Genomic DNA, 18,355 nt, shown 5'->3' with positions numbered 1-18,355 from the left:
TTTGATAGCCAATAATTCCCTTAAAGAATTTTTAGTTATGGTTACAATTGAGTCGAAATGGCTTCCAGGAAGTAGTAAAGAACAAACAAAAGCTTGCTGAGTGTCAGGTACGTGTTTGCTCGATCATATACGTCTTTTGTGCCATCGCAGAGCACTCAATGGTATAATTACAAAAATAACTGATGTAAACACACTAAGTAACATAATATTATTAATAAACAAGAAAAAATTGTAATATCATACGCTCTTCTGAAATCATAAATCCAGATAGCTTTTACACAGAATGTATTACTTTTTGAAATATTTAAAAAAATTTTTATCACAAGTTAAAACATTTATAAAAAAGTAATTCTTGCAGTTTTTAAAGAAATGTTTTTCTTTGGTAGAACATAGCTGATGTTCCTGATAGGTTATTTGATTCATCGTCTTATTCTCGCTGTTATACGAACTCAAACATTAACTGTCCATGACTCTGTTTCCATTGTTAAAGTGTTGTATTTGGCCTTTCTATAGTCATGTCTTCCATACATAATCAGCATTCTGATACTTTTAACCGCACTTTTTGCTGCTTCAAAAAGCATTGATCAGTTATCACTGCAATCATTCTTTTTAAAACTGTTCTTTGTAGATCTGTTCAGATTTAGTAGGTATTAGCTTCTCTTCGCAGAGAATTTCGAGAAGAGTTTGTTGGAGCTGTATTCATCCCCGTTTGATCATTTGTAATTGGCATTGTTGGTATAGTTCTATTTATGCAGGGTTTTAAAGTGATTTTTGCTGATACCCAGACTTGACTCCATCACATATAGTAAGTAAGATAGTCTACTGATAAGATTGCTATAAGTTAATATAGATGCATTCTTTAATTTTTTTTATTTAAACATATATTTTTTAGTTACCTTCAACTTTTAAAATTTTAATATGAAGAGTTATACTATTATTTTGTTGTCATAAAAACCTAATAATACCTATTCCTATGGTCTTCCTTGTAAAGACATTTACACGGCGCTTGCAACAATGTTGTGTTAACGCACTTTGAAGCACCCAGTCCAAAAATACACCTTAATTACACACTCTCGGCACTCATAGAACAAAACGTTTTGCAGTAAGCTTCATGCTTCATCTCCTTGCAACAAAGTGCCTATAAAGCACGTATTCCTTTGTTTCTAAACCACCGGCCTCTTGCAATGGGCCGCGCTGCGAAAATGACAGCGAACGACTGCAACTGCAACAAAAAATGTTGCAATTACAGCGCTTTTCCATAAATAAAAGCCAAGCCTTTGCTTGCCAAACTGAAGCATTCCAGATTCCGACTCATATGAATACTTTTTGAATTTTTCCCCGTAGGTATGTGCTTAGCTCCTGCTTTGAATAGCTGCTAAGTTGCTACCAGCGCAATAACCATTCTTGACATTCTAAGGACTTTGTGTTTCTACTTGCATTGTTGCAGCGATTTTATCCTGTGTAGACTGCGGCTTTGTCTGTTGAAACTTTGAAGCTTTTGACCGGCTCCTCGCTGTCGTTTTTATTGCCGCTGTTATTTTTATTTTAATTGCTTGTGACGCGGCGGTATGTTGCTACGAGTATAAACATAAGTGAAACACTGAGAATTTATGAGTGCATACGTTTTTGTTGTAATTTTATTTTCTATAAAATATATTTAAAAATAATTTTAAATTTTAATAAACGGTTTATGGAATAGCCAGTCACTTCACTCTTAGACATTCGCTACGACAATTTAATTTCATATGACTACCTATATATCCATCCTTAATGTTATCTGCTATGAATTGTCTTTAAAATGTTCTTAAAACGATTATCCCCGATTCAGTTTAATTCTTTACTCTCCAATAAATACTTTAATAACATATAACGTCGATTTATCTTCCTGTGCCACCAACAAAGCGTAAACTCACTCGTACTTGGTGCTTATGAATTCCGCTTATGAATCGAATTTTACAAGTAATTGCACAGATACATAGCTTAAATTTCCTATGCACATTTTCTATATTAAATGCAAACTAATAACTTTAAACTGCAGTTGATGAGTCGATAATTATCTATTGGCTACAATTTCTTCCATAATCGAATTCGTATCAGTTAATACCATGAAGACTACGGAAAATCATCAACTGCAATTAATAAGACTCGCATCGTTGCTTTACATATTGTAATAAACGTGTATTAAATTTTTATATAAAAAACAAATGAAAAACTTTAAAATAAAATACTTATACCTGCAATAAGTAAGAAGAAAAGTTTTTATATGTCAGCCTCTCGAATTGAAAGGTAAAATGTCTTATAATAATTACATAGATTTGCAGATTTGCATGAGAAATAAGCTCTAAATACACAAATATTAAACCCTCTGAACTGAATTGAGTCAATGCTTACTAATCTGAAGTTATATTACTCATGACATATACCTATTAGGTTTTTTTTATCCTAATGTATACACAGAGTAAATGTCTTATGCATATATGTAATCCTTCATATTCACTATATATAAAAATGTTATATTAGAATAATATGATACATATAAATATACAGGGTGTGTGTTAGAAATTACATTAAAATACCTTAAGTCAAAAATACCTCAACACAGTAGACTCAAAACTGTCACCAAACTGTTTGACAGAACTCCATCCTTAGTTTCATTAATAAATTAAAGGGTAGTCAGATATCTAGTAAAGCCCTACTTACTTTTGGCTTGCTAATATGCTTTATTTCTTTATTTTGCCTTAACAGTGGGGTTTTAGTTTTCTTGTTTTAAGATATCAGAGATTACATTTTAACTTGCTCTTTTCTAATCTATTGTGTTAATCTATATTAATCGAAGAGATTAGTATAGATTAAATTAATTAATAGATTGTTCTTTTCTAATCTATTATTCCAATCTATATTAATCTATTGGATTAATATAGACCTCACGGGGACTTCACTATGGTTAGTCTTATCCTAATCAAACAGAGGACATTCAGCAGTTTAAATGAGTGCTAGAATGCCTTTCGTTAGAGAGTTCATAATATCATATGACATATGACATTAGCATTAGCTCAACTAGGCACTTTTTAACCCAGAACAAAGTCAGAGAACTACAAATAATATGAGTAGATGTTGTATACCCTTTCAAACAGGAACAATATTCCAACAAATCGAATAAATTTATTTAAATATTTACTTAGTCCAGATCAAAGCTGGAAAATTATAAAGAATGTGACGAGAAGCTTCACCTTCTTTTAACAAAGAATAAATATTGTGTCATATTAGACAGATTCATCTCAATATTTATGGTAATGTTATAGAGTTTAGGTTTATGTTTACTGCTACCGGCACAGTAAATGTTAATGATTTAGGTATAAGACTAAGTACAGTTCTTCAGAATGATATCTAAATTTTATAATCACTGTTTCAAACTCTAAATATGCTACAATATTCTTTAATTCTAAAGACATTTCATATTAAACATGTTGTTATTTATTACTCATGTACTTAATTTCTTCTATATAATTATTTTGTATCTAAATACTTTTTTTTTAGTATTGATCTGCTTTTTCAATTTATTTTCCAGTGGGAAAATATAGTACCATATTCATTATCGCTGAACTAATACCATTCCATTGCATTGTGGCAAAACAAATGCTTCTAAATAGATTATTTCTATTTTGTTTGCTTACCTCTACCACTATTATATTAAATTAATTTTTAAATCTTCATACGGATGCTGTAGTTTATTTTAAATTTATTAAAAAATTATTCTCATGAATCCGCCCTGACTGACCACCAAAGAACAATTTTATGCAAAATCTCGTGGCAACACCTCATACGAAATTGCGCATATCCGCAATAAAACTTGCATCTAGAATGCTTGATTTTTGTATTTTATTTACCAATTCAATATGCATTTATGATATACTATTTATTCTTTCATTATTATTTATACTTTCAGACAATAACCACAATAATAAGTTTGGTTGGCTTTGATTTAGCATTCCCTAACGTTCTGATCATCTTAAATTCTACAAGTGAATTTTCTACCTACCATCACTTGCAGTGGGTTGTTGGTAATTATTATGTACCATGTGGCGTAGGAACATGTAGTACGTTCGCATCTACACCATTCCATTGCTTTCTGAACCAGGTTGTAATTGCGCTTTTCCACAGTCGTTTTACAATCTTCACAGCCACGGCGATTGGTAATTTACTGGCAATTGCATTAAGTGCTCGTTCGGTATTTCGCGGTTGACTTTGCTCCTTTCGTTTGATTGCTATCACTGCTGTTTAATTTCTAAGGGTCAACCCTTCGAGCTTAAGGATACTTCGCGGATAATCCAACTTCAAGAAAGACTTTGTGCTTGCCTCCAAGCCAGCAATTGTTTACATTGCCTACGTACTCGTATTCATAATTTACTCAGATTGAAATCGAAATTAATGTGTTACTGTGTTATCGATGTCTGTACTTATTTTGCTCGTTTGTATCTGGAATCGAAATTATATATTTACACTAGATTTATACGCTCTATAATTTTCGATTGAATAAACCAATTACAAAACGCATTGCAGTTGAACCGGTTGGAAAGCAAGCAATTATGAGAGATAAATGAAATGCAGTGCACATCAACTGTTGGTTTTTAAGGGTTTCAGTTGAGGAACCCTTAAATAACTTAATATATGTTTCCTATAATAAATTTAGCTATTTAATTTAAAGTTTACACTTCAGTTATAGGGAGTAAACTTACCTAGCTGAATCCATTATACTAGCAAATTTTTTAGTGAAAATCGTTTTTTGTCTGAATTAAACAAATCGGATTATTGATATATATTATATATAGGTGGTTTACTAAGCGGTTGAATTAGGGCTCCAAGCATCATATATTAGTCAATAGTAAAACTGAAACTTTGAAGTCATTTTAATATTTCAACTGTCAAAATCGTTTTTTGTCTGAATTAAACAAATCGGAGTATTGATATATATTACATATAGAAGGTTTACTAAGCGGTTGAATTAGTGCTATTGGTCAATAGTAAAACTGAAACTTCGAAGTCATTTCAATATTTAACTGTCATGAGAATATAATCAAGGTTTAAACTGTCAGAAATCATCGATCTATCAATTTTTTTGGTTTATAAGTCATTTGAAGTTGACGTCTCGGTGTATTTTTGGAAATAGAAGCGATTAAACATATTGTAGTGGTTTAATTCTTTTGTAGGTTATATAAAGCCTACTTAAATTGCTCTTTTAACTAATATATATCTCGGTTGCTATATCCAGTAAAAAGTCATGTTTCTATGATTTCAAAAACTTTATTAAATATATATTCTTTGGCAATTAAAAGGTGGTATAGACTCATATAGAAAGATAACAAAGTCATGAAACATTTGGAAATTGCATGAATCGAAAAAGAATTTTGAATTTAGTTTGTTCTTATGTAGGAGACATTTATTTCTCCGGGCAAGCCATTTGAAACAGGAATTGAATTATAGTGCGAGTGGGGCGTCCGGTCATTCTATTTTTGAGCAGATATGGCAAAGTTCCATGCTGCGTAAGCAGTCCAACACCTCGTGTGTCCAGGTGGGCCCAGTCAACGCATGGCACAAGTTCCTAATAAGCATAAAAAATTTTTTTTATAGAGTATATACTATTTAGTGAATAAATCTTACATGTAATACAGCTGCTGCTAGGCAACCAGAAGCTGGACCTTTTCCATTATTAGTAATATCAACGCTATTACTCTCTGCAAAAATATTTTTAATAAATCAATATCAGTACAATATACAATATTATAGTTACTTGTCACAAGCTTTTTATAATATTTCCACAGTGGAAATCGCCACATCCTGTCACCTGAAAGCGAACCGGCCTTCTCGAATTGTTTCCATATATAATTAGAGTTAGAAAATACTGCAGTTGCTCCACCACCCAAACCTTTTACTACACCAGTACTTAAAGTTGCAACATCCACTACAAGGCGGGGTTTATAAGCAACTTGAGCATATATGAGTGGATCGGCCATCACAACAACACCGGCCTTATCAATATCCTGTTTAGGAGAAGCAAATTTTTGGTGTATTTTTAAAGTAAATTTCAAATGATTTATTTTTATATTCAGAATACATACACGAATACCCATTGTTTTTTTATTTAACAAAGTTATAACGTCACCGGGTTTTACTGCCATGCCTGAGGGCATATTCTCACACACTGGTAAAATACCGGTAACATTAATTGGCAATGACAGAGCTGCTGCTGCGCGTATTGCAGCTATGACTGTTGCAGCACCAGCCATAGAACCACGATATTGATCCATGCGCAAAGCTTTGCGCAAAGAGAGACCACCACTAATATTTATATTATATGTTGTGTTATAAGAACTTGTAAGGTACATTATGGTATTACCTATTAAATGTTATGCCCTTGCCTAGCAGCAGTATGGGTTTATCCTCCGGTGATGTTCCACAGTAAGAAACTTCAAGTAACACTGGTGGTTCACACGAACCTTTTGCAATTGCTAAAAACGAATTTAAGTTCACTTGTTCAATCCATTCCATTGTACGAATTTCAACAGAGACTCCGCAAGGACACAATGCATCTACTGCAGCTTGTGCTAAAGCAGTGGGTGTCATTTGATTTGCTGGAGTATCGGTTAAACGTCGCGCTAAATTTTGTGCTTCCGCCTTAAATAAACCACGAGTCCAAGCATCAACATCTGGAGAATCATATAATTCTAGCTTTGGAAGAGGTATGCGATGTTTTGGACGTTTAAAATCGGAATATCGATACATAGCTAAGGCAGCACCTTCTGCTGCTTGTTCGGGATAATCTAGGGAGTCCATAAATATTTCAGAACAACCCTGATATTGTAAACTACGTGCACCTATACCAGCAGCTACACGAGCATTTTCCTACAAAATTACGTTTACAAATTATTATAATATTTTAATAAATAAAAACTTTATTAATCTAATTATATTTACTTATGGATTGCAAAATTATTTTCTAACTCACCATTCCTTCATCAATCACTTCCATTTCATTGTATCCAACACCATCGTTACCGGCGCCAACTACAGCTACAGATCGATATTCAGGGTCTAAATTATTAAAAACTTTTCCTTTGCCTAATGCACCTGTTATACTCCATCTGTGTTTAATATATATATGTTATATTGGAATACTTGCTTCAATTTATATTCTCTCAACTTACTCTCGTATCAATTCCGTGAGTTTGCCCTGTACGCGATCATCAAATTTTTCGCCACTCGTTGTTAATTTAGGGACTTTGTCGTCATCTTTAATGTACACACCAATGACAAGTCCTTTCTAGAGAAATTTGATAATTTAAATAAAAATATGTATGATGATTAAAATTTTATATTAAGATCCACTTGCCGTTATTCGCCTGTCATCATGAGAAATATTTCTCCGTGTAAACTGTGTATTAAAATTAGAAGATGAGCACAGTACAGGTGTGAAATATTTTTGAAAATGATATTGCCTAATTGATTGCATTCTATAAAATATACAAATGCGATTATTTCACTGGATTCCAAATTGAAAATATGGATTTAATAAGTCCGATCTACAAATTATTTAAAAGCATAAATTCGAATAAATTTATTTATTTTTTTTTTGAAATGTCATAGAAAATATTTAATTTTAAAAATTCAATGAATAATTTTTAAATATTTTGTATATAAAACTAAATTTAGTCATATACCAGATGGTTTAAATCCAAACTCACCGTCACTCTTAGGGTAAGGATTTAACGCAGTGCAATGGGGTTACCATATCTTCGTAAATAATTCAAAGATAAAATGTAACATGGATGAAGCAATCTATATCAGATTGTTACTTAATCGCGGAAACGAATCTATGTTGTCAATAGATTGTGATTTTCTTAAACAATAGAGCTGTCATCCTAACTCTATCCATCCACAGTACAAAATCAGAGCTAGCGAAGTAGTGCAAAATTAACTTGAAATCTGTGAGTGACCAATCTCATTGATTTGGATTGATTTGTAAGCCAAAAAATACAAGGGAATAAGATAACGCATAAATTACGCAGAAACATACTCTGCAAAAAAAACAAATACTGATCTCAATAAAAGTTGTCCAAGTAATTTTTAAAATTAGCAAAACATTCTGAAAGTCCACTTACATTGCTAGACTACAATTTACTAAGAAGAAGGATCCTCTTGAGTATGACTAGGATCATAATAGTGACCTGATGATCTAGGTGGTAAGTCATTGTTCAATAGACACCTATTTCAAGAAAAAAAGATATTTTCTCTAGCAGGAGCTGCAAAAGCTGCAGAAAGAAAACAGCACATCTCTTCCGGCGACGATGCTGACAGGTCATTGCATATAAGGAAGGTATACATAAGCCTTGTCCTACATTCTAACTTTTGTTGGAGTTATGATTTAGCGATTGAGCAGGAAACTGTACGCCGACTCATGTGTCAGCATCATTGATTAATTTGGAAAAATTTCAAAATCTTTCTGGGTTCTTTTCTAACTGTCCCAATAGTTAGGTTGGTTTCCTTCTACTTGAATGTGGGCATAATTCCTTCTTAAATCCACGCCGTTAGTATCCTAGCTCTGCAGGTCTGTCGTACGAATAGTGTCTGATTCGTTGTATCACAGCGGGCTATTATTTGTGCTTAAGTTAGCTTTGGTGCGCAAGGCTATTGGTCTAACTTTTTTTATCTACCCCGTATGAGCAGTAAATAAGTGTAAAACTTTAAAGTACTGACAGCTAGAGATAATGCAGAAAGATATGCAGTTGGATCGAAATGTAGTTCATAATAGAATGTATAATTATTTGCACATAAAGTATACTCAATGGATTGAAACTATTATCCTACGAATACCATACGTGTTAACTGAATAGTATAAACTGAATAATAGTATGAATAGCTTCCAATCAATTTAAAGCATTTTTGAGAAAATAATTGCCTACTTTTAGGATGCAAAATAATGTGTGATAATGATTTCAAAAAATATTTATAAAAATATGTTTGTAAAATTACCACAAATATATATAGTTTATAGATATTTTTCGAGTTTTTAAGGAATACTAGCAAATAACAGTTAGGGATTATTTAAAAAAATCAATGATAACTTTTTTCTTATGTAAAAGCTTATTTGTCAACAATAAATTGTTAACATTACGTTATGAGGTGCTATTACATACACACTATTCAGCAAAATTATCTCTATCCGATAATTATTTTTTTCTTAATTCAAAGATTTAAACTGCGTTCAAAGTCTCTTGGTACATTCGCACAAATGACTTGCTAAGAGATATTAGAATAGACCCGGTCAAAAAATACAAAAGGGACAGAGCCCTGAAGCTATTCATGAAAACCGATATTCTGCCCTACTTAGCACTATCTAATCTCAGAATAATCTCTAGTCGCGTTGGGGCGGTACGAAGATCTAAGATCAGTCATCGAATTATCACAAAGCTTTTGAGGAATACATAAATTAGTCAGTAAGAATGGTGGGACATAAAAAATGTAATAAAATGTGTACAAAAATAATTAAAGATAAATCAATACGATCAGACTAAAGTCTATTTAAAAACTTCTATAATTATACCTTGCAGTAATAAAGACAATTATTTTCGTTATTATCTATAATTTACAATTTTTTTTGATAAGTAATACATTTTCAGTCCATCTAAGATAAATATATCTTACTTATTGGATTAAAATGCAATAAGCGAAAATTTCATGAGTTCATTTATTTCTAATTTGATTGTCAAATGTTCTGGTAACATATTTACAAAATAATCTTTTTTTCAAACAATTTATTTTTCATGGTATTAAAAAGTGATTAGCACATACGAAAGTATTTATTGATTGAAAATTCTATGCTAATTAAAAGCAACAAATAATAGTGTTTTATGTGGAAATCAATAAATGCCAATTGAAATGGTTACAATGCAAATAGTTGAAAAACCTGAAGAAAAATGCAAGGCACTATGAAATTTTTGACCTAAAGAACAACATCGCCATGCGTTATGATATGACAGTTGAGTGCATCACCCACAATTTCTACTACTGGAACCTCCAAGCAGAAGTTGCAGCTAAAACCATCACTGAACCATTTCAACATAGCAATACTTGTAGCCCCAATGCTGTTAGTCAAATACTTTTCTGAGCTTTTTGCAAATTTTTGCATTACCGGGTCGCGTTCTTGCCATTTAAATCAGCTTAAGGCTTCATTTAAGTCAAGTATTGTCGGTAAAATGTTTTTAATTTTTTTAAAATATATTTAGAATGCGTTTTACTTATAGCAGGGAGTGTAATTTAAATTTTTGAGAAAGTTTTTGTTTTGAATTACTTGAATGCATATTTGGTGCAATTAGGTGACTTTATGACAGTAGCTGTTAAGCTTAAGCTAATGCAATAATAAAATAATTTCCATTTTTCATAGAAATCGACACACAGATTACTTATCTATTTTAAATATATGTATGATTACTATAGTTAAAGCTCTGTTAAATGAACGCTGCCTTGAACGGACATACCCATTAACTTTGCCATATTGCTAGTCCTTAGTTATTATTTTTAATACGAATTATGTTACGTTCATTAAAATGGATTTAAGGTCCGTCATCAACTAAAAGACATTTAAATGATATGATTTCTTAGCCTAGTTAAAGCCTAGTGTAGGGTAGAGATAAGCCCCCCAGCCATTATAAAGTAAAAGTGCGTAATAGCACTAACTCAAGAAAAAGAATCAAGACACGACAGTTTTCTTGATAGGAAAAAATTACTGGTCCGACTTCAACTAGTTAGGTTTCACTGGTTAGTTATATATTATGGAGTTTATATTAAAATATGAATATATAGTACGGTCGGATATCATCCCTTGATCTTTGTAATGGGATTTTTTTTTCTAAATATAAAAAGTTTTTTAAAGACTACTGCTGTACCTGAAAAGATCCTCACGTCACTGTAATTTCTGTATTCCATGAGAAATGTTTTAAATCTATTTTATACCTATTCTTTAAAGCAAAGTTCCGATTCGGAAAATGTTCAATATTTTTCTCAAATATTTCATATTTATTTATATTATTATTTTGATCTCGCAAAAGTTATTTGACTCTGTGAGCAGTCACAGATATTTTATATTAAGACTCCTAGATAAAGGGTTTTCAGTTTAGTGTGTGCCAGTAAATCATGTTTAAGTAAACTATGTTTTATAATTTTATATAAAAAAAATTATGTCAAAGAGCTTTGAATTTCATTTCAAATGAAAAAATGTAGAAACTTCAAACACATATACTTTTTTAACTAGTTGCAATATAGGTTTTTTCCAAATTCGTAGTTAATTAGAATTGTCCTTTTCGTCATGTACTATGCAATTTAAATAACAAATAAAATTTATCGTGAATACAAACCTAATAAAGCAACAATTCTTCATAATTTGCAAAACTTAATCATTTTATCGCAACCTAAAAAAGTGCTTAAATAAAAATCTGCGAGGTCGTCTAATTATTTTTTTTTTTATTGATTAAAGGTTTTCTTAAGAAACTGCGAGTTAAAGATAATTGTTTTTGATAATAGAAATAAAAAATTGCAAAATGAATCGCTTACGTACACAAAAGTTCAAACCAAATCCTGATGTCAACATAAGCGACACCGCTTGTAACAGCTCCTCAAGCAACAGTCTCCTAACCAAACTCACAAAACGCTACTCGACAATCAGCAATAAGATTACGCGAAGGTCTCACTCTGGTCGCAAAAGTCAGTCGCCACAAAAGATGATATCGGGTAGTTACGACATGACCGGTACACATTCTGATGATCATCGCTTGGAAATCGGTGCCCCTGTATTGATATCCACAACAACACTAGACACAGATCGCTTGGATGTTACAGAGGCGCGACTACGACAGATTAATGGCGGCATTGCTGCCACTAGCACAATGATACGTTGCAAACCTGCGCAATCATCGCCACCAATACCATCATCCGGTAGTGAGAATGAAATGTATTTAGATGCTTTAAGTACACCGCCGCGTAATAATTCCCTTCCATGCGATGAGGAAGATGATAAATTTGTTTTGGCACCAACAACACCGAAGCAGGCAAGCCCGGAACGTGAAATAAAACCATTAAATACACCTGTAGTAGAAAATAAAACTATTGAAATCGTTGACACAGCTCCTGTCGAGTCAAAGCCTAACTATATCGAAACGAATTGTTCTATACGCTCCGAGCCTAAACTTAATAGAAGGCAGCATTCAAAATCTGTGCAGAATTTACATAGATCGGAAATTAAGGTGTATTTACAAAAGTCACCATCCATTGAATTGAATAGAAGCTTAACAACTGCAGATTTAGATCACTGCCGTGATTTACCCAAAATACCAGAACTTTATGGTGCCAGTAAGTGCAGTTTAGCGCCCACCGAGAATGAAGACAAAGATTATAATAAAGAAAACTCCGCTCCTTCACGTATGATTAATTTGCATAATTCAAATGTATCTAATGATTCACTGTGCCCGGAAAAAAAAGTAGGTGGATTTCTGGCACAACAATTGCAATTCAAAAGTGTTGACTCTTTGGATATCAATCGGAATGGTAAACGGCAAAGTGTGATATTTGCTAGTAGTATTTCGATCAATGATCGTGGTTCAAAAAATAGTGTCATGAGCCAGGAAAGTGCCTTAGAAGATTTCGATCTCAAATCTGTAAGTTGTCAGAGCTTAAATGCACAAAGTTTATTTGTGTCCATTGATGAATTGAACGAAATTACGCGTCAACTCAATGAATGGGAAGACTTTAACCAAGAAATTGATTTGGAATATTGTCAACATCGCGATAATCTCAAGCCAAGTGAGAGACGAATTACATTACTGAAAAATAAAAATACACGTTTGATTAACTTCAATAACAACAAGGAGAAGATAAAGAAGGGATGGAATGGTGTAAAACATTGGCTTGAAGAAGAGAGTACTAAAATTAAAGAAGCAATGAACAGGCAAACACCCATGCATAGAGCGGGGGCTTCTCGTTTAAATCTTAATAGTTCAGACCCACAGTCCACACCTTCTGTTATTGGCAGTGTGGCATTAGAAAATAGAAGTGATAGACGTAGTATGTCACGGGAAAAAACATTAGCCGATAGTGATACTATCATGACATCAACATGTACGCTGTCAAAACCCGAAACACACTGTAGCCCTGTACATGAGCTGCGTCTAAGTTGTGATAATATGACTGAGGATGAAATGGACGAATTAGAATCGTCATATACACATAGACCAGGTGATGACTCATCACCAGAAAGTAAGCGCATCAAACGGGAGGTGAGAATAACACAAATTTCTAGTAAATTATTGAACTTAGAGTTTTTAAATAATAATTATAAAATTTTTTAAACACTGGAGAAAATGCGCTTAGATATATACTTAAACATAAACATATTTGTATATTAAAAATGAGTTTTTACTAATAATTGCTTTAAATTTTCAGGGCCAAAATGGATTCGAAGAATTACGACGCTACATTAAACAAGGAGGTGACTTCGGCAAGGAACTTATACTCATCCTACAAGAAAGGTAAGAGAAAATATATCATTTCGTTTGAAAAGACTGCTATATGCTTTTACTTTTTTCTTTAAACACTATTAGAGTCGAAGCTGAAACTTTATATTCTAAATCTCTATCAAAAATGGCTAACAAATTGAACAAGGCTTGCCGCGAACTTCCTGGCAGTATTGCTGATGCTTGGCGTGGTGTTGCTACAGAAATGGAAAGTCGCAGCGATATACATCGTCAGTTATCAACTTCACTTACAGATGAAATAGTTAAACCACTGAAAACAATAGTCGATACTCATCATAAAGCAAGAAAATCTGTAAGTAAACAAATACTTTTAAATTACTTTGTTCTATAATATTCTGAAATCTTCCTTCTTTATTAGGTGGAGACCAATGTCGATAAGGCAGCGCGAGTATTAGCCGAATGGCGTGTCAGTGAAGCTAAGAGCAAAAAATCTTCACATGCTGCTGCTAGAGAAAATGAAAAACTACAGGACGCTATGTTGGATGTCCGAATACAAAAATCTCCATCCATTGCCATACTCCATCAAGGTGCGAACAAAGTAGCAGCGGAGAAAGAAATCAAATCAGCTGAAAAGGATTGCGCCAAATTGGATAACAAACGCAAAAAAGCTGAGGAAGCTGTTAAACGTGCCGATGTCGAATATTACACACTATGCGTACGTGCTGAGCGTGCACGTGTTGACTGGGAAATGTCTGTTCTGCGAGGTGCTTCGCTGCTACAAAATGTTGAAAATCAGCGACTTGTGAATATGAAAAACTTTGTCTCAAATTATACTCGTCTAACATCGATGATGAATCCAATAATAGATAGCGTAGTGCAGCGTCTACAGCCACAAGTTGATGCCTGTAATGTATTGAAGGACATGCAAGTTGTTAAGAATATAAGACGTAATTCAGAGGGTCCAAGTGAACAGTTGTTACCCGACTTTTATTGCGAACACACAACTTTGGCAATGAATCGTGAGAGGCGAAAACATGCTCTAATCAAATTACTGCAATTAGTAAAAGCTGATTTGGAACGCGAACGACGTTCACGTAATGGATTGAAGGGTCTCTCGCAATCATTGAATAACCAAGAGAATCAAAATATTACCGATAAATTGTATCATGTTAGTATTACAATTAAAATTGTTGTTTAAAAGATATTAATTAATATATATTGCATTTGTTTTAGATTCGTTCAATGCTAACATATTTGGAGGGCTCCCGTTTTAAACTACATTCAGCTTTGCTAGAACTGGATCATAAGCCACGTACAACGCATCCTCTTGCGCAACATATACAAGTAAGTCAAGAATTTTATTTAGAATTATAAAATAAAAAATTTGGTTGAATGTTATTGAATACTGCAGAGAGGTTAAAATAGAGGATATGCGCTTGCAACTAGTCTTATGCTTATATATTACTCATTACTACTACTCAAGTAAAAATATAATACTTACTTATATTTATTTCTGTGTTTCACGTATTATCTTCCAAAATGCTCTAAATCTAAATCATGTAATTTGTTAAAAATATATTATTTTACAAGCAAAGCTATAAGAATCGAAGATATACAAACACTTATTAAATAGAAAAATATATTTCTAGATGAAATATATATATTTCTAGATTTCTTTTCTAGATGAAATTAATCCTAAGCAGTAAATCTACTTAAGGGATATCTTATTTATTAAAAGTTTGAAATAGTTTAAAACACTCTGAGCTTTACTTTACAACACACTTGGCATCAGATCTAAATCGTTGAATCATGTTAACTAGAGAATTATTTTAAAAGACTGGAGTCGGGTCACTATTTGAATACTTTTTTTATTCCAAAAGATTTCTGCTGATTTCAAAAATCTGTTATAAATACTGAAGATATTAATATATACAGTATATTCGATTGTATGGATATCTAAGTTTCTTCCTATATATAGAAGAAGAATATCTATATGTTTAAATAAGTTTTATATACCTGATTGCATTTTAGATATTAATAAAATATACAACTTGCAATATGTGTTTTATAATATTTAATTTGAAGATTGTATATATGATATAGTATAACTAAAGTTTACGTAATATTGTTTATGAAATATATATAATAATCACAACATATATTTGTGATGTTATTGATATGATGTATGTCATCATTGAAGTACTAACCACTTCTTTGATTTTCATTGAAAACTAGATTCAAGAAACTTATAATGAACAACATTATAATGAAGCGAATGGTGTTATGCAAAAGATCAGAGTTATAAGTGGATTGTGCTCTAAAGAACTAATGAAATGGCTTATAGCAAAACCCTATGCAACAGGTGTAACGAGTTTATGTAAAAAACTTAAACCAAGTGCAGTTGTTGGTAATAGTGAAGTATAAATGATCTTGTTATCGAAAATTATATTCAAAAAACACAAACGTCAACAAATGAAAACTTAAAAGAAGGAGGAGGTAATTTATTTAAATAAAGCAAGATTCTGTTTAATGACTGGTAAAAACACAGAACAACAACATATAGAACTATACATGACACTAAGCAATATTAATTAGAAATGTATAAATCGTGTAAAAACATTGAAAGCTGTTTTGATACTTTGATAAAAAATTTTTTATGTTGTAGAGTGGAATTTGGGACGCAGTGGTTCAATTTGCGCTCGATCTAGTCCGTTATAAGCATATATAACAACTCTAAAACAGTAATACCTAATGGGAAATGAGTTTTGCACTTTTTTATTGTAATATCATTTGCATTCGACCATTTACAATCCTCTGCTCTGATACATCAAATAAAGATATGCATATAAAATATTATTTTCAATAAACATAGTCAAGCAAAGCCATTGAAATGATATGCTCACATAGCTAGTTGCATATCTTAGCGTATCACGCAAATAGCAATGCTCACCAATAGCCACTAAGAAATTGCACAAACAATGTACTATTTGGTTTTCTCTTCATTTTGATTGTGCAGAATTTGGATATGAAGATTTTACAGTGTCGTTGTTTTGCTTTACTGATAGATTTTCATACCATCCGCTACTCTACAGAATCATCTCAGTATTGATCAGGCGTACTTTTTCTTTAAATTAAAAATTAAGAGTTAGGCTCATGTAAAAAAAATCTAATTATGGTATATTCTGCTTTCACCATAATCAATTCTATACAAATTATTGACTATAGATTTTTTCATTGAAACATTCACATCAAGAAACTGATAAATATCTTTTTTTATTTTATTTTTCAGATAACACGTGATCGTACAGGACTACAACAGAGTATACTGAAAGTACCACTTTGGTTGAAGAACAATGACAAACTGAATAATTCGAATGTTGATGATTCATTGCGCGACAATGAATATGATTGCATCTCACAAGCGAATACATCCTCAAATGTTAGCTGCACTGATTTAAATAAGGATATGCTGTTAAAGAAATTTAGTCGTAGTAAGAGCAACATTGAAACGTTTAGCATTAACACACAGATTTGTCTACAAAATCCATTAGAAAAATCGAAAACACTACAAACAAATATCGACGATCCATACAGTGATCGTGGACAAGCGGACGGTGGCTCCAATCAACAGGATTCAGATTTTGATGAGTTCAGTTCACAAGATGAAGATGATGAAATGACCAATTCAGGTGGTCGCAAAGAACATAAAGTGATAATTGAGAAAAGTACGATGCTTGCAAATGGCATAAGTAATGGTGGCATCACCAGCATTGACCATCACTATCAGAATTCTGCAGAAATAAGCGCGGAGTGCACACAGATTGCTGCCAATAATAATATCAATATGAATGCAAATGAAATCTCTAGTTCTACAGTAGTAGTTTTAAGTAGATGTAAGGCTTTATACAGCTATACACCAAAATTATATGACGAACTGGAACTAAATCCTGGCGATATTATAGAAGTCCACGCCAAACAAGAGGATGGTTGGTGGTTGGGCGCATTGCGTAATCAAATTGGTATTTTCCCCGCTACTTACGTGGAGGAGTTCGCTTGAATAAATTAAATCGGTCAGTGTTGGCTAATGACAACATTGCTTACAGTGGAACAAATTTATTATTTTCAATGTAAAATTAAGTGCAGTGGGTTTTCATTTAATCTCATATATATTTAGTGAGGCAAACTGATATTTAAAATTTTATTTAATATATTTTATTGCTAAAGCTAGTTTGTCCGCATTAACGAAAATTGTCTTCCCAACAACTGCCAAAAGAATTGCTTTAACATTACTTGTTACTTGTTACAGCAAAACAAAATATTTTAAATATTAATTTTAGATATTTTTGAATTAAAATTCAAATAAATTCCCTGAATTGCCCAATAAGTACAACATATTTTGATTATTATGTGTACTTAGAACTCTGCACTTGTGCTGTACTTTTGGGTTCTCATACGACCGTCTCGATATGTGGGCGTAAAAGTACAGGATATCAGTGCAATGTTCATTTTCGCAATATTCTACAAGTCTAAGTGTGCAACGCACCAGTAATTATAAAAATGAATAATGAAAATATCTAAACTAATTTATATTTATGTAGTCTAAGCAATATAATATAAACCTCATGTCCCACATATAAGCGATTTCAGTTTGTAGCATATTTTAAGCATTGAGTAGTTATAGAAAACGATTTAATTGATAATTAATATTCACTAAATCCTGTAAAATGCAATTATATATATGTTTAATTGTTGATTTTATACAAAAAATATTTACGATATAAAATAAAATAGTATATTTTAATATAAAAATATGACCCATTTTATTTTTATAAAAT

General features: G+C 32.2%; 2 protein-coding genes across 7 annotated transcripts in view; one reads left to right on the top strand and one right to left on the bottom strand.

Annotated features, from left to right (window-relative positions):
- The window catches only part of LOC119671592 (SH3 and F-BAR domain-containing protein DDB_G0274695), a 97,337-nt gene extending 79,080 nt beyond the window's left edge, over positions 1-18,257 (top strand). For 3 of the 6 annotated variants that reach the window (XM_038082298.1, XM_038082299.1, XM_038082300.1), the window contains 5 exons: positions 13,489-13,574; positions 13,647-13,872; positions 13,939-14,688; positions 14,754-14,864; positions 16,810-18,256. In XM_038082298.1, the coding sequence (XP_037938226.1) occupies positions 13,489-13,574; positions 13,647-13,872; positions 13,939-14,688; positions 14,754-14,864; positions 16,810-17,577 (1,941 nt within the window). In that variant the 3' untranslated portion in view covers positions 17,578-18,256. Of the gene's footprint in view, positions 1-11,290; positions 13,323-13,488; positions 13,575-13,646; positions 13,873-13,938; positions 14,689-14,753; positions 14,865-15,755; positions 16,017-16,809 lie in introns of those variants that run through there. The other 3 variants (XR_005251833.1, XM_038082296.1, XM_038082297.1) reach the window with 3 other exon arrangements.
- On the bottom strand, positions 5,293-7,606 carry LOC119671595 (cytosol aminopeptidase-like). Its single transcript, XM_038082304.1, has 8 exons — positions 7,388-7,606; positions 7,203-7,318; positions 7,004-7,139; positions 6,395-6,900; positions 6,117-6,336; positions 5,789-6,038; positions 5,659-5,732; positions 5,293-5,599 (listed from the first exon to the last, which is right to left on the bottom strand). Exons 1-8 carry the CDS (start codon positions 7,505-7,507, stop codon positions 5,438-5,440), a joined length of 1,584 nt encoding a protein of 527 aa, XP_037938232.1. The 5' UTR covers positions 7,508-7,606; the 3' UTR covers positions 5,293-5,437.
- Positions 18,258-18,355: the final 98 nt, after the last annotated feature.

Source organism: Teleopsis dalmanni, chromosome 1 (genome assembly GCF_002237135.1).
Source record: "Teleopsis dalmanni isolate 2A chromosome 1, ASM223713v2, whole genome shotgun sequence".
In the NCBI taxonomy this organism is placed as follows: Eukaryota; Metazoa; Arthropoda; class Insecta; order Diptera; family Diopsidae; genus Teleopsis; species Teleopsis dalmanni.
This window is presented reverse-complemented; position numbering and strand designations above follow the sequence as displayed.